Source organism: Ctenocephalides felis, unplaced genomic scaffold, assembly GCF_003426905.1.
Source record: "Ctenocephalides felis isolate EL2017-DRISC unplaced genomic scaffold, ASM342690v1 CF-g0.4_SCAFFOLD_00845, whole genome shotgun sequence".
NCBI lineage: Eukaryota > Metazoa > Arthropoda > Insecta > Siphonaptera > Pulicidae > Ctenocephalides > Ctenocephalides felis.
In genome coordinates, this window is record NW_020536999.1 from 36,370,478 (window position 1) to 36,394,875 (window position 24,398).

The following is a 24,398-nucleotide window of genomic DNA, read 5'->3' on the forward strand; positions in this document are numbered from 1 at the left end:
TCTATCAACTGTTCAAGCTACCTGTTACTTATTCTTTATTTAAAGGACACCAAGGTAACTTATATTTTTCCAAACTGTCTGTTATTTGTTCATCCATATCTTTCGTCCAAGTCAACCATGGAATCATTGCCGATCCTCGTGTAAGACCGTGTTATTGTATTGGAAGGTGTGAATTAGTCGAAGTCACGAGCACTGCGATACGGTCGTTGCATTTCGTTCCCTCACATAGTCTTTGTCCAAGTTTTATGCAAATATACTAGATATATGTTACTCAGATATCTTACCATAGTATCGTGTGTGTGATTTCAACAAATGTGTGCAGAAAAATTGTGATTGAATGAAAAATCAGTGTTTGTCGCAAATAAAGAAACATCTGGTGAGATAATTATTCAAGCGGAATTATAGGATTGAATAATATAGTCAATGGGCAATGAAGCAGACAGGCTTTTTTATATTTACAAAAAATAATTTATAGTTCATAGTTTATAGTTTATAGTTTATTATATGTATAATAGTGCTCTGAACATAACTTGTCCTATTATTTAGTATGAATTCAAATCAAATGAACTGTAACACATTGTGTATAAGTCCAAGCTATATATATATATATATATATATATATATATATATATATATATATATATTCCCACTTGACATTTCAATTAAAAAGTACATAATATAGTAAAATTATCAGCTTTGAATAAACGTGCCATCAATGTTCTGTCTATCAAATACACCTATCAATTCTGAGAATAATAACTGTGCAAACAAAATACTCTCGTCGAGAGCTACTGTGCGCGATTTTAATGTTTCGACAAACATCTGAAAAATGCGCGAAGTGATCGCATAATAGCACGAAATATTGTTGCAAAAAGTGTAAAGCACCGGCTTGTAACGTATATATATATATGATTAAAAAATTTAAAATATTTTAAAGTATTTTTTAAATATTTTTCTGAATCCATATATTAAAATATTGCGGATTTCGATTTCTAATGATTTTTTTCAAACTCTCTTGCTGAGTAGCCTATAATATTAGATTTTTCAAATTTTATTATTTATTCAATTTTTCTTATATATATTTGATTTGCCTTACATGTAGAGTATTTGAAAAATATGTGATTTGGAGTTTCTAATGCCTGTTTTGCGTGATTCCGTGCAATTTGCTCAGTAAACGGTGGTGTTCATTGAAATCAATCAACTAACCCTAATTTTTCAATTCCATTTATTGTAATTAAAAATTACTTATTTCTATCTTATCTCAGATTTCTATGCCCACCGTTCCGCTCCGTCATCGCCGCCGTCTTCCAAAGACTTGTGCGAAGACATCAAGCGGCACCACAACGAGCTTAAAGCTCTCGGTCTCGACCAGCATCACCACCACGGAGGCGGAGTATCCGTAAGCTCGTCCGTTGTATCGGGCATCCGTTCGGCCGGCCTGCACACGTCTATGTGCGACGTGCAGGGTCTGGCCAACGGTTCCGTTCCGGCTTCCTCGACACCAGGATCGATGGTCAGCCAGCAGTCTACTCCTGGATCGGCAGCGTCAAATATGAACGGTGGCGGTTCCTCAGGATTAAGCGGGAGCGGTGGACAGGACAACGATAAACCAACAAAACAGAAGAGACATAGGACAAGGTTCACACCGGCTCAGTTGAATGAACTGGAGAGATGTTTTAGCAAAACACATTATCCTGACATATTTATGCGGGAGGAAATTGCGATGAGAATCGGTCTCACGGAATCGAGAGTTCAGGTAAGAATAGGTTAGATGAAAATAGATCCACCTTTGCGAATTAAAAACGTACTACACTAATAATCATCAAGATAGGGATTAATATTTCTTTAACGGTAACCACGGTCAATACGACTTTTATAAGAAAACTTGTCTAGATTCATTGACAAATGTAATTTCATTGATGAACATCTGTATGTCGGTTCTTCGACCTTGGCAATAACTCTATCATATCATTAGACCTCACAATGAAGACCCCTCATCAAAGTCTAAGCGTAATGTAGGTGCTAAAATACCTCCCACCGCGCGTTTCTAACCCGAACGATCCAAAAAAAAAAAGCCACGAGGCCTGCTGTGCTACCTGTGTTTTTTCTGTTTCTTCCTTTTCAGCACACCACGGCATAATAATGTACATTTTAATAATATTTTAACATGTATTTTCTAAAGCAATAAAAACAAACCGAAATAAAGGAGAACTTTATTGGAGGTGTTTTTATGGTTCGTTATGCGGTAGAGAACTTCGGAAGACCGCACGTCACGTTGTTCCAAGTTAATATACTGACAAGATTTGACACATATATAAAAATTACAGTAAGGTTCGAGTGTAATTCGTTCACTGAGTGTTTTATAAAATTAATTATTTATGAAAATTAATGCTTTTTGTTGAACGACTTGCTGAAAATATTAGCATAGTTTAATTCGTAAATAAATCGTTATGGAATTGATATAAATATAAATGACAATTTTGATCGATGGTTAAAATTTCATATACTGTATTCCTTTAGGAACCTCTAGTAGATGCACATATTTGAGTATATGTGGCAAATGTGGCAAATAAGCAATCCGATTTTACAGAAACTTTAAACTACGGTCAAAAACCTTTATAAAGCAATATCATTATTCAATTAATTCTTTACAAACATATACAAACTGAAGTTATATGATGAACTACCAACGAGTATAAAAATATGTACTTAAAAATCAAATTTATCTCACGTCAATATTTTATGTCTGTCCACCAAAGATTTGGCCTCTAAGATACTTTTCAATATGATGAAGATCTACCACTTGATCACAATTACGAGCAAATTACATAATCATTTTCCCGCTGGGACATTTGAATTAATATGCAAACGTGTACATTACACACATTATGGGCCGTCAATCATCACGTGTTTAATATGTTTTGACTTTTGAAATCGACGCTGACGCACGTTTGGTTTCTTTGTTACCTCGACAATGCGGACACATAGAGTGCTACTGTTATGTATACCTCATCATCATCATCACGACTTCAGGAGAAGAATAATTCTGTTTCTACAGGTATTCTTAAATACTTTGTTGCATCCCAAGAATCGTTCAATGGAAATAATGGACATTGAAATGATCGTCAACTCCAAAAGTTCTCCTTTTCAATATTTCTTCAAACGGATCGAATTCTGTTGTAAGATTGGCAAAAGATATTAAATTTTTGATTAATGGATTATAAAATCAATCTTCAATGTACCAATATAAATTATGGCCTATGAATTAGAATTGTAAGTAATTATAATAATTGAAATAATTCTGCAACATAATTAACGATTAGACACAAAAATCTGATAACATAGAACTGAATGAATTTATAGACAGTTTAGTTTATATTTTTTGTAATATAAAGAAAATACTATTATGTGGAAAAGCTTTTAAGGTGCCCATGATCCGTATTAGATATTTAACATGCACAACGCAACGCCCTATTCTGTTTTCGTTTTTGTATTCAATAGGTAAACACACACAACCCAAGATTTCATTTAAACTGACAAAAACACACGGATCTCAAGATTGTGTTCGATTCTATTGTTTTTTGTTCATACACAGAATGTGCGATGTATTGAAAAGCTACATTAATTGTATGTACAGAAACAGAGATGTATGTTGAAAAATAAAAATTAGATCTTTTGGAATTGCTAGCTTACTAGTTAATTTTTATAAAAATCTAATAGGAAAAAGCTGTAAACTATATGTTGCAGAAAATATGAAAACGTATATTTGCAAATACTGTTGAACTGCAAAACAGGGAATGCCTATCAAGGTTTATATGAAACAGAAGCTGTGTGAAAAATTTGGAATATAATACGGTCAAAAAATAGTGTAGGAGTGCTTCTCAAAATAATAATGAATTAGTGAATACTTTGTCAAAAGAATGAAAAAAAAATGTAATTTTTAGAAAGTGTTTTTTCAAAAACCGTCCCTGTATCTAGATTTACTCTGACCGTGGAGATGTATCTCACGTGTTCGGTAATGTGGTAGCATTGTTGTGTAATTGGCGTCGCTACTGAATATTCTGAGTATTGAGTATTCTAACCGTACACATTCTTATTCATTTCTGTGGATAAATTGTCTCTGAAGAAATGGACAAAGGACAATTCTCCACGCGGTCCATCAATGACAAAACAAGCACAGATTGTCGAAGAACTAGGGCAAGACTGCGGCACTCGTGCACGGAATATCTAATATATGAATACCTGACTCTGTATTTATTCATACAAAGCTTTAAAATGAATATGGATGAAGGTTAATTTATTGAAAATATATTAATATTGTATTAAACACTTATTACTAGTTTTATCCGGATTAACAAAATTATTGATCTTGCAAAAAAGAATTAAGAACATTAGATTTTTTAATCAGATTTTCTGAATTTCAAAATATTTTGAAAATTTGTGAGAATGGAGATTTATGTGTTTGAAGATGATGATAATGTTTTACTCAAAAAGTTCTTAATACCAAATTATAAAATATTATGAATTTTAATTATTAGAGATTAACACGATTAGAGTTGTTAAACTTATATTCAGCAGTTATATACGTAGACGGCCATAATTTTTGAAAAGTGTTAAGTTTAGACAGTATTTATCAGTTAAAAAAGTACTATTGTTAATTTAAATATTTCGTTCGTGTTGAACTCAAACTAGTTCACTACCCAAATCTTATTGAGTATTTTTTTTATTACGAGGGCTTTTTCTCATTTTTGGTGGTCTGCATTTACAAACTGGTGGTAATTGTTTGGAAGCTTAAGAGCGAGATCCAAAATCCCGATGTTTCTCTTGAAACAATTAACTGCGAAGTAGCTAATCCTGCAGACGGCGTGTTAATTCCGGTTGTCTTAAGAATGAATTCATTTTCATATGAAATTATTATCACGTTAATTTAGCTTAGTTAATTTTGAAACTAAATTAATTGTGTTTATTAGGATTTATTTATGAATCGTATTTCGATAATTTTTTAAGTGAATGAAAAATAATCAGGTTTCAGAGATCTAGTGGAGATACAATTCAATACCTGCAAATATTTAAAATATTGTTGTTTTTTAATAAATCTGATTCAAAGTCACCGAGCACAACATATATATTTAAAACAGAAATAATATTCAACAAAATTGTTGTCAGCTATAAATACTTTATTTTGATGTGTATTTTACCCAAACTCGCGCAATTTTTTTTGTAACATGAATTAGTATGCTAATATCTGCTACAAGGATAAAAAAATAATATATATTATATTTGAACCGACATTAAAATATCGTTGTCGACTCATTGGACTTTGGCAGAACCTTAACACTTTGTAACATACTGGGTGTGATATATATATATATATATATATATATATATATTAATTTTTCCAAACCGTATCATATATTTTTGTTGATTAATTTATGTATTTATTATGTTATATTCTGAAAATGAGTGAAACTGAATCTCGAAACGCTTCTTTACTTTTCTTTAGATTTTCTAAACATAACTTTTTTCAAAAATGGTACAGTACCTTTCGAGAAAACACCATAATGGCAAAAATTGTCATAACCTGGAAGATCAATCACTCATCTTACATTTAGATATCGATCATATTCTAAAAGGCAAAAGTCAAATCTTTTCGATAGTCATCGCCCTTTTGCCCCGTCTATTAAGCATTCATCACAGAGTATTATGATTCATATGGCGTGAAACACACTCCCGTGTACTAATATTAGCACCCTCTCGCACACAATGCACCCGCAACATTTACTAATTCATCATGCCCAATATAATACCTAGTGGCGTACGTAACAAGGGCATGCATTAAGGGATGCTATTATTTTAAAACAGACACCACCCACCCCCTGTCCTATGCCAAGGAATTTATCATATCGTGCATTAGATTTTTTGAATGAATTTGAAAGTGATTACTGTGGTTACCGAAAGCACATACTTATTTATAAAAAACGAGAACAATAGATCACTCAAATATTCTGAATATAATCTTAGCAAAAATATTATCATATTGTGCATTATAATGCATCACATTCTGCAAAGCAATTGTTTTTGATAAAAAAAGGTCCTTGAAGCTCATAGAGCAATATTACACTTGTGTTAGAACATATAATTACTCCTTTAGAAAAAGTCATGATTAATAGGCATAAAAGAGTCACCATTTAAAAATATTCTCGATACAATCTCACAGAAAAGTCCTGGATACATACGTCGGATATTGATCATTTTAAACAATAATAAATATTATTTAGGACATAATACAGCTTTTCTTAAAATAATAAATGCATGCATGTTTTGAAAAATCTATTTAACTACTAAAGTATTTGCAAGCATATTCATCACGAGATCTTAATTACTAATTTCTTTTTGTATACGACACACGTATTCATTTAAATTTAAAAATGTATTCAAGCATACATATTTTTTTAAGAATTCTACAAACAAATAGAAGCTATTTAGTAGAAACCACAAAAGTGAATCGAATTTTTAAATTAGATCTTTATTCATTTTAATAAGTGGAGCGTGGCGGATGCATTCTCGATATATGCAAATAGAGCACGTAGGTGTAAAAATGTATAAAGACAAAAGTGTTTATTGAAAGTTGAGTATACAGACATCAAAAAATTAATTTTATGCAGAAGCTATTTACTAATAAATCTTGCAAAAATAAAAACAAAAGTAAAATTTCGACATATGAATATTTATTGTAAGGAGCTAGCCTATTGTGGCGCAGAAAATTTAGAGAATGGTAGAGCAAGACTTGAAAGTCTGATAGTAAAAAAAATCCCACACAATTTTTTTAACAACATTATTTGAAAGTAGAGGAAAAAAGATGTCATCTTGATTCTTACTACGTTGCTATAGGGATATAAACGGCAAACGTTCGAAAATCCATAACAAAAGTATTTTTTTCATGTTAGTTTTTTTATTTGTTTGCACTGTTAGTTTACGAGAATGCTTATGGGGTAAAAGGGGCAATGTAACAGATTTTTTAAAAACAGCAAAAGACACTTCTACAATGAATAGATTTTTTAAAAACAGCAAAAAATACGTCACATTGGACCTTTGTGCCCCGCCCTAACCTATTGAGCAATTGTCATTACTCAGACATTTAAATCAAGAAAATTGAAAATTGATTCCACCTCTTTAGTTGTAATTCCGTAATTAATTATTATAATATTTATTAATAGTATTGTACATTTATTTTACATATGAATTAGAAGCATTTATATTTATTATAAAAATTAACGTTAATATTTGGTCCAAAACGGTTTATGAAATGCAAAACTTCTGAACCAGAAGTAACACTTTAAAGAGTATAAGACAAGAAATGGTCTCAATGTTTGCCATGGAAGGATCGAGCTATCACTGCCATGCTAGAAGTCACTCAAAGGTGTTAAGTCTCCGTCAGTGTTTCCATAGATGCATTAAGCAACGTATACAATGTATAAAAAAATCAGAGGCCAGATCGTTTAAATAATTCTAAAAATATTTTTATTAATTTGCTAAAGATTTATCGATAACTAGTTTGGTTTAATACTATATTGACCATAGTTCTAAGTGTAGGAAAAGCTTTTGCGATCTTGAATGATTCTAAATCTAAATTCTGTAGATCTTATGAAAAATTCAAATTAGTGAGAATAAATAAAATAAGAAAGTAAAGCAAGTTCAAACTGAAATACACTTTAGTGAACTCAAATTTTCTATATTATTTGTAAATAGTCGTTTATTAAAAATTAGAATAGCACCATAAAATTTGAAAAATCCCATAATCATATTCCAAACGAAGCAAATATTACATTAAATATACTAAGTTCAAATACTTTTAAAATAAATGGATTTAATAAAGTAGTTATTATCTTATCATATATGTGAGTATATATGGTTCAGTCACATTTTTTTTTAAATTTCCATCATTTATTTTCTGCCTAATTCGACACTGTATTACATATATGATACGCGTTGTGAGCGGGTTGGAGCGTCCATAAATATTTATAAGTATTTAAATGTAGATTTTTTAACGTTACCATAGTAGAAATTATATGAAAATGTGAAAAGCAAACTTTGAGGACACGACATGTATTTAAATATGAAATCACTACCGGGCAATGTCATATTGTGGTTTAACGGCAAAATGAGATGCTGTAACCGAAGATTTAGATTGCATTCAAAATTTCTCTTCAGAAGTAAGATATAAAATTTTTAGGATATAATATTATTGAATAGTTGTTCGGATCATTTGTGATATTATCGAAATAAATTTGTTTTTTTTATTCACTTTTGTCATTCTATATGAATTTTTACATATGTAAATAGAAGTACACTCAAATTTATTTGATAATGTAAAAAGATAACTTACCTTCTCTAATCGATTTTATTAAAGTAAATATTATTAAATATAATATTAAAATACTGTATGAATAATAAAAATAAGAATACTATTTTTTTAATTATTATGTGCTTCAATCAAATATACACGCAACATATAAAAATTGTAAATTAAAACAACACCTGGCGATGACGGACAAGCAGATGACCCAATGGTTTTGAATAATGAACCCTATCATAGTATGAAATTATTAAAAATCATTCGTGTCGGCACCCTTGTCTTAGCGCCGGCATTTCGCAGCTTTACAAAAACAAAGTTCAATAAATCTCCGTAGCTTTTTGAAGCCTAAAACCGGGTCCGAACATATGTGAGGGTGTAGCCTGGAAGCTTTTCGTCCCGGCCCGACTGTATTTGGTAGACGTGCGCGTTTGTATCTGTATACATTTTGTCTGGCAATAAATGTGAATCATTCTCACATTAAGGGATTACGGGGGCACCCTGTGGTCTCGGAATTAACTGAGGGGTCGGTGGTTTATAATGCAATATTACTTGGCGTACATATAGGTTTCAACACCCCCGCCTTGTGAATTTAGGCGATGTGTTGGTGTATGGCCAAACAGGTTTAATAAACCTACATAAACATTGTGGAATAATTAATTATTGAAAATCATCATTATTTCATTCATTATTTTAATCGCCGTGAATAGTTATGTTGAATGAAGCAGAACTATATGCATAATTGTCGGTTTTGATCAATTATCAAAAGTGGTTGAACTCGACGATTTTCCAGATAATCTAGAAAGATTTCTAGAGTTCTCTACAATTTTCTATGAATTGTTCTAGGGAATCGATACAAAATGAACTGCTCTCATGGCTATCATATTGTATAAATTCCTTTGAAGTGAAATTGATTTAAAATTTGCGAGCAATGGACATTTAGAACATTTTCCACAAAATGATTTAAATGAAGGATGTAAATATAAAAACAGAAAATATCAACATACTGTAAATTTTTGACAATATCTAGTAACTGTATATTATAGTGTGTAAAAAATCTAGATATTTTGTTATCCAGTATTTACCGATATTAATGTTCCCAAAAATAGGAACTTCTGTTATAATATATATGAATATACCCAAAAAAATTATTTATTTTTATTTTTTCTGGGATTCGACTAATGTAATTTCTTTGCAATTAATTTATTACGATTCATATTATGTTCAAATCGAAAGGTTGGCAACCCCTATCTTACTCTGCAGCAACTATTTGTTTCGCCTTGTTCCAGTATGTGTGCAATACGGATACGGATGTACATATTACATAAGGATTTGGATCGTGATTGGTTTTGGATGATAGATGTTTATAGTTTTAATGATCATGACATCGTGAAAAATGATTGCGCATTGGGGTATAGAAGTCATCAATTAGCATTTCTTTTCTATTACTTGAAGAAAGGATTATTGAACTTGGTATTGCTTATGAGATTCAACGACAAATGATTAATGCAAAATTTATATCGATAATCTTATATATAAAAATGGATCGCAAAATGTGTTGGTAAGCGCATAACTCAACAACGCTTGGACCAATTTGGCCAATTCCTTTTTTAAAATGTTCGTTGAAGACCAAGGATGGTTGTTACGGCGAGAAAAAAACGAATAATTGCCGGGAAAACCCTAAAAACAGCCCTTTTCTTCTTTAATCGAGTAGGCAACGCAATTTGTAAAAAAAACAATGATCTATGTCATGACATTTTGTGTAGTTTTTGATAATAAAATTTTGAATATATTTATATAAACATAGAAATCTTTCTATTAATCAAGCTATATTGGCAGCCAAAACATTGATGTAAATTAATTAAATTTCAAAATTCAAGAACAAATTACAGGCGAAACAGTTGATTCGGCAACTAACCAAGACGATCCACCGGAGTTTTTAAACTCGCTGGATTTGCTAGGATTGTCACCTCACAATCTTCAATTATAGGTTGGATCGGCAATTATAATGTTGCGAAACATCGACCAACTATATTCAAAGGATGGTATAAAAGAGCAGAAGATGTTCTCGCACCAGGCATCCCAATGCGTTTCCAGTGCGTTTATGTTATCATTAAGTGTTTGTGTATTAATTTAGAAAACCCATGTTTCTCACATGGAAAATCGTATGTTGTTTGTTCCCATATTGAAAAACCATCAGATTTGTTTGTCTATGCGCCAGGTAATCAAACAAAAAACATCGTTTATCACAAAGCACTACAATGAAAATTGAACTGATTTTTGAATTATGATTTACATTATTAAAATTACTTACTTTTAAATGCTTATAGTCTTTTATTTAATTTTTTTTAATTCACACCGAATTATTACCAGGGTGAGGGTTCTGTTCAGAATAATTTTTTGCAAAGAATAGAAAAAAGGTAGGCACAAAACACCGTCACATTACAATTTTTTTTGACAGGACGAAGTCTGTCGGGCCGGCTAGTAATATAATAAATTTTGTATTTAAAAGTTTAAATCATAATTATATATATATATATATATATATATAATATTTATTTGAATCACAAAATTTTATTCTTAAAGCAAAACAATATTATTACTCATAATTTAACCAACATAAAATATGACTCATTCATTTCTATATTTTTCTCTGTATTCATATTTCTGTGATATTGGTTCAATGTGTGATAATAAATAAATTTATTTTTAATCTTATTTTTACGCAATTTTTATAATGAAAAATGTGTACATTTCTGCTATTTTAAACAAAATAAATTCAGCACATCATACTTTAAAAATAATTTTTATAAAACGGTTTTAAAAAAAATATTGTATATATATTTTTTTTACTATATTTACAAAAATCTTACACTCAAGTACGCATTCCATTCTTAAATTCTGAGAAAGAATTCTCAGCCACACGGAAAACTATATGTCAGATACAAATCTATTGTTCTTTTGAAATAATGTATGTATTCATATGTTAACAAATATTGCTTCCAACAAATATTTTACACGTCTAGTTGGTTTTGTATGAGAAAAATAAATCTGCGGTTACTTTATGAATTACACAACATTTTTTCCTGTTTGAGTTGTACGGCTTCACTTATAGAAAATATCTTCAAAAATATTTGACTCGAGGATCGACTTTGTACTTGAAAAAATATTATGATTTTGGTTTATATCTTTTGGAAACAAATTGTACACATTGCAATTTTTTAAAATTATTATTTTTGTATGTAAACATGAATTCATTAGAAAAGTTAAATATATTATTAATAATATTTTTATAATTAAATCTGTTATTTTGATATTTATCGATAAATTTGTTAGTCAAAGCTGCATTATTATAAATGTAAAAAATAAGTAGCATTATTAAAACAAAATTAGGTAGATGTTAAAACTTCTTCACATGATAATTTTTTCCCGATCCTAACAAATATTGTCACCAGCATCCGGAATTTGCTAGTGTTTCCCGTATCACGGCATCCAGATAATATTAAATTATTCAGAACTTGCCAAGTGACATATTTTAAATAAATAATTCGTTCTGATTGCCCGTGCTCATGAATAACTTATAAGGCTACTGTATTAACACTCTTAACCCCTCGCAGAAGCAACACAAAAAACTATCATAATAACACTGTCACAATTTAATGAAATGTGAAATATTGCAAAAGTCTTGTACCAAGAAAGAAGCGAATCTAAAAGAATAAATATATGGAACTTTATTAAATACGAAATTTCGTTGACAACTTTTCGCGGCATGTGAATATTAAAATTCAATTTAGAAATTGCTTATAATAAGCATATATTTATAATCAAATGATACGAAATAAATAAATAATATTTTAAAACAATAAATTGAAAAATCATATCATTCGTTTTTATACTATACAAAAATGCAATTGATTGTCGAGCTGTATTAGATGCATTTTCGAATGAAATATCCCATTTAGCATTTCAATATTTAATATGAGCTTATAAGCATATCAACAGTTTTTATATTCAAAAAACCAAACAACATAATATCATAACACATAACACATATCTAACAACCAACTATCGAAACATGTTCAGAATATTTCCCAGTTATTGCATTTATTTGCTATTTTTTATTTCCATTTGTCCCCGTACATAAGGGGCAAACACATCCAATGTCTCATTTTCAATTATAAGGACTTTTCCGAACAAAAAGCTACATTATTTACCTAATGCCAAATACAAATTTCACCGGCGAAAACTATATCATTCGTTTTATAATAATTTTCTTTCTGAAGATATAGTTAATAAATAGGTAAGTACTGTCAGCAAAAATCACACAATACTCAATTCAATTTCGTTAAATCATAAAAATAACATACTATAGCGAATCTTTATGCAATACCAATCCTTAAATCTAGGTATCCGCTTTATTTTACGCATTTCGATTACTTTTACGAGAATCCGTAGAACTGAGACTATCACCTATTCCATTGATGTTATTACTATTGGAAATAGCTGCTTGTGAAAGTTAGGGAATATAAAAAAGGTATAACAATTCTGAACAAGTCGTCGAGAATAGACGTTGTGTAAATAGTGAAAATAAAAATCTCGTTACAGTAGCTCTTCAGTAGTAAGGCAAGGTAATAATGAGATAAATGAGATAAATAAATACATTGATTTGATATTAACGTTTTAATTAATTAGGTAATTAATTGTAATGCAATGATAGTAATGATTTTTTGTCTAACACGTTTTACAAATATTTGCTTCTAGAACATACAGAGCAATATTTTAAAATTAATTGAAAAAATATTTGAATAAAAATGAGAAACGTTAATCAAAAGATTTATTTAATATAATATTCTTGTTCTATTAATCGTAGTCGAGTAGGTACATTTTCTTATAATGGCGGATATAAATAAAAAAAACCCTGCGCAGGCGCTTATTTGAAACTACCGCCTACTATATGCAACCCATTCTCTGAAATATATGAAACTATATCTACGTATATACATACATATATATATATATATATATATATATATATATATATGCAGTTGATAGCACTTTATTCACTCTACCGCGTACCATTTTCTAAGTACAAATAGAGGACCAAAGCAGTACCCAGCCGTAAAGACGGATCAGTGTGCAGATATTACAAGCAATAAAGTGACCTAAGTCCGAACTTCTAACACAAAAACACCAAACTTAGATGAAAAAATTTTTATACAAACCAAGTACAATACTCTATTAAAGCTACTTTAGATTTATTAAATCCGTAAAATTTATTTGGATTTTTGTCTAATGATTTCGGAGTACATTTAGCGTTATTTGCTTATATATAAACTCTTCTTATATAGCTATCGAAATTGAATTTGAAATTAATTAAAATAAAATGTATTTATCAAATTGAGAAATAATCTTTGAAATGTCATATTGCATAATGTCAATGCTGTACGTATTATTATCAACTACTCAAAATCAAAATGTTTAATCAAACCTACTTACATAAGTTATTGGTTCAAAAATATTTATGTTAGATATTGCTAAAAATGGTTATAGTTTACTATTACATACGACATCCTATAATTAAATATAGCGACATCTAAGTAAAATAACAATAAAAATTTAATCAGTATAAAATAAATTAAATTAGGAGTGTTTTTTATATACCCTTAAACATTTCAATTCATTTCCGTGATTCATATAATGAACGAATGGTTCATTAGTATAATTAGAAGTTAAACGGATGATAGCATTTATTATGTACTTGAATCAGAAACTTGGGCTGCGGGTAAAATTACTTAAAGCTTATAATTATGGTTTATGACACACATTCGTTGTTATAGGCCATAACTCCCAAAATGTAACGTTTTAAGCTGAAATCTCTTAAGCGCTTTGTATGTGCTTTTATAATATGTTTTGTCAAACTTAATATGAATTTGAATTAAAATTATTCTTTACTTGTGCAATTTCAATTTATCTTTGATAATATTTTTATTATAAATTTAAAAAAAACAGCTTGCCATGATTATAGTTTATCATAATTGTTGGTGATAACATTTATTATTAATATAAAAACGTATATTTTTGCCCTCTGGGCAACAAATTTGGCATTTTGTTAAAATTCCAAAATTTGATAAAAAGGAACAACATATTTACATATATTTGAATGTTTTAGTTTCAGCCGAAATAATATTTGTTTTTAATTTCATTTCCTTTTTATAGAGTTAGCTTTAAATCTAACTAATTAGTATTAAATCATTAATACGACAAAATATAACTTTGTGAGAATTATATTCAATTATTGAGGTTCTTATAAAAAATCATTGTTTCATTATGGCCTTGAAGGTTTCAAAAGACAATTTTAACAAAATATTAGTATCGAGTCTCACTTTCAAAATAATATGTGCAAACTTCAAATGGAAGTGTTCAACGGAAATTCGTTAAGATAAGAAATTGAATCTTGTCGAAGCGTTTGCAAATAGATACTATTGAAATAAAACCTTCAACCGCCATGATCAAAACGTAATAAACCGAGTCAAGATATTCTGAACTTCGAACCCATTCTCCTCAGTGGGTTTGCGATGGGTTCAACGGTAACCCATGGCGACGAGACGAAGCAGAAAGCAAGAAGGAACGAGCGAATGGCGACGCTTGCGCGAAATGAGCTTTAGCGGACACGAATCGAGCTTTCAAGCTCGGTTTATTGAGCGTATCCAGAAAACGCCAGGCGACGGCGGCGGGCGAATTCTCTTGTATCGGAAAAGATAACGTTACGACGCTATTAAAGTAACTACTGTTTTATGCGCCGAAATGAGCCGTTGATTCCAAGTTTATGGCGAGAAAACAGTTTTATATTTTTATTACCTGTACATGCTGTACGTACCTTCATTGTTTTTGGCTAAGACAAAAGAAACAGTTAATTTAATACTTCGGGAAGTTATATCGCCGGTATATTATTAATCTGTAATTTTGATATATTTTGGAATTTTATTTTAATAATATGGGAAAAAACATTACAATATTCAATCATAAACCTTTATGATATTATATACTTAATCAATCTTTTATAACACATATAGAAACATATTCATGAATACTTAACACTTTTTTGTGTAATAATACTTTCTGTATTAGATTTAACCTTCCAAATCAGATTTAACGCAAATACTTTATATGCCTTTTGATGATTATACTAAATTATATTTTTCACTATCGAAGACAACATAACAGATTTATTTACAATATGGTTTTCCAAGCTTTTTGGATCGTGGACCTTTTGGGCTTTGCCACTATTCACTCTATATCGATTTTTTTATAAATTTCTAAATTCTAGTTGAACTAAAGTTTATTATTAAATATATCAAGTAAAATAACATGTTACTTGTATACTTTTACTAATTGAATTTAAAATATTAGAAAAAATGTGAGCAAAGAGTAAATATTTCATAATTTTGTAATATTAATTCTTAGATCTCTCCTACATTAAATTATTAAATTAATATTTTACAACTATTATATCGAAATTTTAACTTTAATATCCAAAAATACTATAACTGCCTTTGCATGCCTTTAGAAGCTCATATTACAACCACAAATTGAATGCCATCTAATGCTACAACTTGCATATTTTTATATAAAAGAATAATATTTTTATTTACTTTTCATTTATAAATATTACATATCATTATAGATAGTGTAATTTAAGTAAATAAATATTATCTTGTGTATTATTATCCACTACCACATGAACCCTTATTTTAATTTTGTAAACCTCGAATTTTTTTTCGCTGACGTACAATACCTAAATAATGTCAAAGATAGTCCATGTAGACCATTTTCAGAAATACTGATTTACATAAAAAATTGGTTCGTTAAAGTCTTTATCGTAGTTATTGAAATGTTCTTCAATATTGAAAAGGAAGAAAAAAGCACAAAATTTAATATAAATCCAATTTTAAGCATTTGTTTATTTCGAATTTGGCTTTGAATAACGAATTTGGAGAAAAATGATGGCCTGATGAAGATCATTCAATAAATAAATGAGATCTAAAAGTAAATATATTATTGTAGAAAGTATTAAATGAAAATCACGTTACTAACCAAGTGTTAGTAGCCCATATAGAGCAGAAGACCTAGTACACTCATTTCCTCCCTGGAGAGGCATTATTCAATGTCCGTCTGGGGCTATCTCGAAAACACGGAGAAAAGTGAGAAGTCAAATGGTGCCCGAAATTAGATGAATGGAGCAGAAGTGTTTGATATATGTACTTGGATCATCTATTCAGCCGAACATCATCATTTCGCGCAAATGACCGATGTGTGCTTAGGTGACAGACTCATAGGCAATATCTATTTGCAATTGCATAAAATATCATGAAATACAGAAATGACGGAGTCTTGGTTAAAACCCAAAAATCAAATCCAGATCTTTCTGAGAAAGTTTCTTTACTAAATTTAATAAATAATTTTAGTAAGAAAGTAAGTCTCTTTAGTACAATATGTAGAACATACTTTTGACAATTAAAAATAATATTCTTAAATCATAGCAAATTAATGGAGAACTTATTATGTTTTTAATTTACATAAATAAGATTATAGATAATTAAATTTGAACCCCTAAACTAACTATCATTCTAAAGATTTTTAATTTCAATTACTTCTAGATTATACGAAAAAAGACATATTATTTTATTTTATCTAACCGTATAAGTTTCGGAGATCACATATATTTACTAGAGATTCGGACTAGATATATCAAGTGGCTTAGAATGAAATTAATACGATACAAACTCTGCTGTGTCAAAAGCGAGTTGGAAAACCAATGCGAGTTGCGGCACTTTGCTCATCATTCTTGACACGTGACATCCCCCTTACCCAGCGGACCTGTATGAACCATCTGTCGTCATTTTGCGAAGCCGAAAACCACGTGCTAAGTGAACATTTCAGTTGCAAATACTAACAGACACACACAAGAATGTATACAAATATAATTCAGAACTAATAAATGTGGGTTAAAAGAATTCTGATTTATTTACAACTTTTCAGAGATAGATGAATATTTTATAAATTCAATTTTAGATTTCAGGATATAAAAAGATAGTACTAGACCAAGGTTAGTAGGTTACATAAATTATTTAACTAAATTCACCATTGATAGAACCGGAATCGGTCACGTTTTACATAAAAAAAAAAATAATTAGATTCGATTACTGCTGAATTTTCGAAGATAAAACAATTATATATATATATATATATCGTAAAATTTCTGTAAAAATAGATAAAAAAATTCTAAAAAAAAGAACGATCTGTGAAGATAAATTTGAGCTGTTTCTCATTACGTGTAATCTTTCTGACAATTACTAGAAATTCATTGATGCCCAAAGTACTAATTAATTAGTATAATGGGTAATGGTATAATACATATGAATTAACTTATTTAAATTTATCTGGGTAGTTATAAATATTTATGATTTTATGTTTATATGAATCTTGTATCTATTTATGGCCTGAAATCTAAAATACAATTTATAAAATATTTATCTATCCCCAAAAGTTGATAGATGAATCAGACATTTTTTAACATACACTTACACTTAATTCTAAATCAATATAATACACATTTTTGCATATGTCTGTAAGATTTAATATTGCCCAATTTAATATCGCTTTTGAAAAAATAAACAATGTGAAAGACATTTATAATTTCACGATAAGTTGATATTTTTTGTGCCTACAGAGATGAAATTAAATTTAAATTATACAAATTAAAACTGCTCAATACTTATAATCCATTATCAAACAGTTAAATCGATGTCGAATCTTTATCAAATCAAATCAGATTCACTAATAGAAGGGAAGGCAGGTGGTTGTTTGCTCTTTAACTTTAGTTCTGATTCGGCTTAGTGAGGGCGAGAGCGTGATAGCCGCTTATTGCATTTTGGGGTAGCACTATATTATTTGTGCGGGGTTAAATATTCTTGATTTATTGTTCTGGCTAGTAAATTGGATATTGTAGACTATTAGGTTTTGGCCGCATGTTTATTGCCGAATCAAATCCTTTGAATATGCATATTACACTATGTATCAACAACAGGGATGTACGAGTATTCGTATGAATGCTCTATTGCCATGTACATATTCTTCATCTCCAGTTTTTATTCGATACCAAATTTATTGGATAAAGTAATTAGTTAAAACAATTTATATTATTAAAGTCTTCAATCCACAAATATGATTTTAAATAACTGAAATTATGTGTGAGAACATTAAAAAATAATCTTTGCTAAATTGATTCACAATAACTCAACCAATTTAAAATGATATAAATAAAATTGCAAAAAAATGTAAGTATTTATAAACAAACACATTCATAATTGAATTATGAAAGACTGAATAATCAATTAAAATGTTGACTTCCCACCGTAAAAATTAAATTAATTCATCTAAAATTATGTTGCATTAAAATGAAAGTATAGATTATGTATAGATATAGTTTCCAATTATTATTCAATTTAATTACAATGCATGCTAACATATTTCAGTTTAAATGATTCTAGTAATAAATTAGTTTTTCTAAATATTAAATAATCAGGAAAATAATGTTATAAAACCAAAGACTATATATAAGTTTATATATCATGTTTGTATATTGAAAATCAAGTTCGAATCGAGACGTGTTGTCCCCCAAATACAATCTGTTGCGTATGTAGCATATGAATGACACCAAATCCCGCGAGAATTTTACATCAGAGAATCAATGATGTATCACTACGAAGGATGAATTCGCAACCCTTTTGTAAAGTCACTTTCGGTGGTTTCAATTTGATATGTTTTATTTTAAGAATAGACTAAAAATAGTTCAGATAATATAACCAGGTCAATTATATTTTGAATATTGCATAGCGGTAAAAATTTGCATATGAAATTGAAATTTTATTGGAATTCTGCGTAAGCGTTAATTATTTTTTTAATATTTTTTTTCTAAATGTCATAATTACATTTATTGATTGCTTAGATAAAATTACAAACAATCAGTTATAAATATTTTATATATTCAGAAATTAGTAATTTGTGTAAAACACGGTGCACAATTCACACAAGTAGGAGTCCAAGAAAACACAATCTATATTATATAGTGTGTTTTGCAAGGTAAAAATACTAAGCTTTATTTACGTGATTAAACTATTATATCGGGAAATAATTTAATAGTTTCAAATATCAATTTTAAAATGAAAGCTGTACGTCCTGTAAAGCTTCTTAAACTAATCGAGTATACGTATCATAAGAAAGCATTATTCTATAATAACTTATAATAGGAATAATTAATTAAAAATATTAACAATAAAGTGAATTTCAAAATTTTCAACTGAATATCAAAAACACATGTTACATCACAGAACAATTTTGGCAATTAAAATTGCTAACCTAACAATTGTTTAGAATGCACAATATTGCGGTAATTTGTCTGTAGACCAATGCTATGCAACAGTATAAGAACCGAGAGTTTACTAAAATTTTCTATATATCAGAAGCAGAAAAACATATAAGTATAGATTGAAAAATATATATGGTAATAATTCATATGATTTTCAATAATGTTCATTGAGTAGTAGAAACAACAACGGCGGTAGTAGCCGATCCCTGTTTACAATGTCTTACTCGCGAAGACAAAACCTGGATCGGAGCCCGTAGGATTCCTCACGTGGGTGCGAAGTCCCGAACAAACACATTAGAGTCACGTGACGGACGGAATAAGTTTTATAGTAGGAATACGGCATTTATAGCTAGTCCCACATAAACCAGTTGTTGCAATGATCAAATATTAGAACTGCCGTCGCATCTTTGCAAGATTGAAAAAATATTGGGCTAGGAGTAGCCCAGAGAGCCCCACAGTCGATAGAAAATAATTGTGCAAGAGCATAATAAATCCAAATTGTCTTTTATTGGCGCTGTATTTACTATCATAATTTAATTGGCGCAGACTTTTTTAAGTTCCGTTTTTCGTACATATAGAAACCATTTTTTGCCTTTCCTAATATTTTTTGTTATATTTTACAAATGTTTCTACATCCGGTGCGAATTTTACCAACCGACATAAAAACCGGCAAAACCAGGTAAATAAGACAGAATTATAAATAAAAAAGGATTTGAACGTGCTTTGTAATATCACACATACACACACACACATATATATATATACATATATATATATATATATATATATATATATACATGTGTATATCGACGTTAGTACATTTTTTAAGTAATTTATCAGCCCAATCGTAGTGAGTTTGAACCTCGCTCTGGACAACCTGAATCGTGTAGTAGCGATGTCCATTTTTACTAGATAAAAATATGTTTCCAATTTAAGATAGCTAATGGTAAATCTCTCACACTATTCTCCCCTGATCAGGATCGAGTTGAAGTTTAACTCAGTTTACGAACATGCCTAGCGCACATAAATCTGTATGTATATACATGTTATTTTATTAATTAAAGCTTAAGTATTTTTCTTTCATATAAATGTAGTATAATAAAAACGCTATAAACTGCAGAATTGACATTGGTATTCGAATATATTATTCAATTTATATTTATTCATATTAATTATTTTTTCATTTCATTATTTCAATTTATCATAAGTAGTGTACATAGTAATTTACATGTAAACAAATTACTACGTTAAAAAATTTACATTCAATATAAATACTATCCTGTTTAGTATAGAGTAGGTACGATATAATTTACAAGCATAGTTATTTATAGGCTCTCATCGATTAATTATTACAACGCATAAAACATTTTCTCTTCGTGCGAGATTTGTGGGTTAGCACTAAGCTATTTAATTAAGAATGTCTTGATTTCGCCACCTTCTATCAGCAGTATATTAAACAAATACTATTTGTCCAGAAATAAACCATTGGCATATATATATATATATATATATATATATATATATATATATATCTGCCATCCCAGTGAATAAGTGAATAAGTGATTTAGTCCAATTTGGGCGAAAATGTTTTAAATCGAGCTATTAACTATTTCTCTGAGAACTATTGGTTACTAACAAAAGTAAATGAAGCACTTTATATAAAAGTAATAGAAGAGTAATAAAACTTTGAGAACAAGCTTTGCAAAATAGTGAAAATTGACTTAGCCACTAATTCACTGGGATGATATATATATATATATATATTATTTCAAATTGACACCAGATCAACTCCAGTACTGAAAAAATTGTACAAAATATATAACAAACGTCTCATCAAATTTCAAATACATCTATATATAGATATATATGAAACATACTATCCGCTAATTGAAATACATCGAAAGAGAATCGGTCACATCATTTGCACGGTCGTTCGTATTTATTCAATCGTATCAAATCAAATTTATTGTTCCGTCATTCACAATTCATCGATGACATTGCGTGTCACAACGTGAAATATCATAGAGGTATGTCGATTCGGATATTCGGGTTTTATTGATATATTCATTTTATATTCGGCGAAGAACTTTGATCGCAAGCCATTTGCAAAGGATTTAAGTTTTGGATACGGTTTTTTCAGTGAATGTTTGATAGAGTGGATAGCGTTCTTAAACTTGGCGATTTATCTGTGTTTACTCGCCCTTCGATTCGAAGTGAGCGCGAAATGTGAATATAACGTAAAGGGATTGATTTTGTTCTAAAGTGTATTATTCTGTATTATAAAATAAAATGAACCTGCATTAAAATAATTCATAATTATAAGTATAACAATCATTCTCAGAAATATATCTTTATTTATGAAGATTATTACCAAAAAGAAAATTCGTATTTATAGAAACAGTAAAGATGAGTTTAAATGTTCTTTCAATTTAAAATTTATACTAAAAGTGATCAAGAAATCAGCTTCTATAGAGAGCAGTAAATTTTAATTGAACATTTCAATAATATGCATAATATAATACGTCACTACTTTTCAATAAAAAGACGACGCAAGGGATTTTGATAATGGGATTATTGTGAAAGTTTGTAAATAGTTAATTCCGGTTTGGACAAGACTGTTCCGGATTTCAATCTTCTGTCCCGGATTTTCCTAAGAGCCATATTCGGTCAGGATTTTAATCTTTTGTCTCAGTATTTGAAATTTATAGGTTTAAACTAAATTTTCGCAATTAATTGATAATCATATTACAACAATTTTGCGAATTTTAGCAGAATTTGTATAAAAGAAGTGCTTATCTTTATTACCAATAAGTTGATTATAAAGAAAATTGAATAAAATTTATTACAAGGCTTAAAAGCGAAAAAACGTTTAGATCGAAAAATATATGAGACCTACTAAATTGGGTAATATTAATTTGAAAAAAAAAAAGATTCATTTAAAAAACTATTGTGTTTGTGTTTAAAAACCCTAAATATATTATTTGATATTTTGAATCGTATCAAAGTCACTTACCATATAGCCTTTTAAAAATTTGGTCACCTTAAGTTAATAGATGTAGGCTTTTTCTTTGATAATATATAATAGAATTTTGTTTCCAAAAATGACTATCTAAAGTGTTTTCCTGTGGTTCTATAGGTTTGGTTCCAAAACCGGCGGGCAAAGTGGAAGAAACGTAAGAAGAGCAACAACGTTTTCCGATCGCCAGGTGGCCTACTTCCATCCCACGGTCTGCCGCCTTTTGGGGCAATGGGCGACCACGGCGGACTATGTCCGACAAGTATGTTCGGCACGGCCGATACCCGCTGGGGAGTCAGTTCGATGACACCAGGTAAACAAAATTAGTTGAAAATGCTAGTTATAAAAATTATTACTTTGAAATTAAAATATACGCGTTAAAATTGATTGGGTAAGGGTTAGTTTTGATTTGAAATTATTACGGGGTCTTAGGTGTAAGTCCCAACTACTGTTCGCGTATTGTAGAATCAGTTATAAATTACACAAACGACTAAAAAATGATATCATTTAAATTTGAACTATCACTTCACGAGTTAGCAATTTAGCATGCGATATGAAGGTTTTCAAATTTTTCGTAAAGCGTTTTTTATAATTTATTTTTACGCGTAGTTAAAATGCATAATTAACACTATGTAAAGGTGAAATCACTCACCGAATGGAATCCTTCCGTTGTTATCCTGAAGAACTCACTCACGTATGACACATATTCGCTTTCTGAAAATAAAAATATGATCCATGGTGTTAATTAGTGAGCACATAAATGTTTAAATAATGTCTACAGAGTCATTAAAGTTTTTTATATTGATGCGATATGCAAATTGGAATAAAATAGGCAATACCTTGAATTCATAATACTCTGACAAAGAAAGTAAAATTGGATATAATTAGACAGTAATTATCAAATGCTCTATAAATATTTTATAGATTTCGCGGTTGACACATAATTTGATGTAAATTGTTGACGATCATATAGTTATCATTAATTTTGTTTGATTAAATTTTGCAGGTCTGGGTCAATTGGGCCAAACTGGAATGGGAGGGTTCGGACAACTCAACCAGGGTTCTCCGCTGAACACGGGCTTGCCAATGGCTCCTGCGAGCACAGTGTACCAAGCACATTATGGGCTCAATTCATTAGGTAAGATAATAGAAACTATTTGTCATCTTATTAATTGGAGAAGACACAAACCTCGAAAAAAAGCATGCTTAAAGATCAAGATTGTATAAAATCGACAAAAATCATAATAATTTACTCAATACGAAATCCTTTTCCAAAACTTTTTTATTAATTTAAAAATTTGATATTTACTCTGGGCCGCCGTCGAAGCCACCACGACTCGCAACTTATTTTGTGTGTGCCTGCACAAAGTAAACTTGAATATTTTATGATTTTTAAATCAAACAAATGTTACAAAAAACACATATTTTTAAAGATGTGAGAATCGCGCGCGGCCGTATAACGCCTAAATAAACAAAAACGGTGCAGAACAGGCGGTCAAGAAACTGACTCTTCTGAAATATTTTAACAAACAATTATATTTGAAATTCCCAGTAGCAAAAATAGATTATGAATATCATATTTATGAAAGATATATAATATA

General features: G+C 29.6%; 1 protein-coding gene across 1 annotated transcript in view; it reads left to right on the forward strand.

Moving 5' to 3' along the window:
• Positions 1-24,398, forward strand: part of LOC113382882 (homeobox protein orthopedia-like) — a 77,458-nt gene that overhangs the window by 51,742 nt on the left and 1,318 nt on the right. The window contains exons 2-4 of the mRNA XM_026621133.1: positions 1,266-1,756; positions 22,918-23,110; positions 23,804-23,935. Coding sequence (XP_026476918.1) covers positions 1,266-1,756; positions 22,918-23,110; positions 23,804-23,935 — 816 coding nt within the window. The remainder of the gene's footprint in view (positions 1-1,265; positions 1,757-22,917; positions 23,111-23,803; positions 23,936-24,398) is intronic.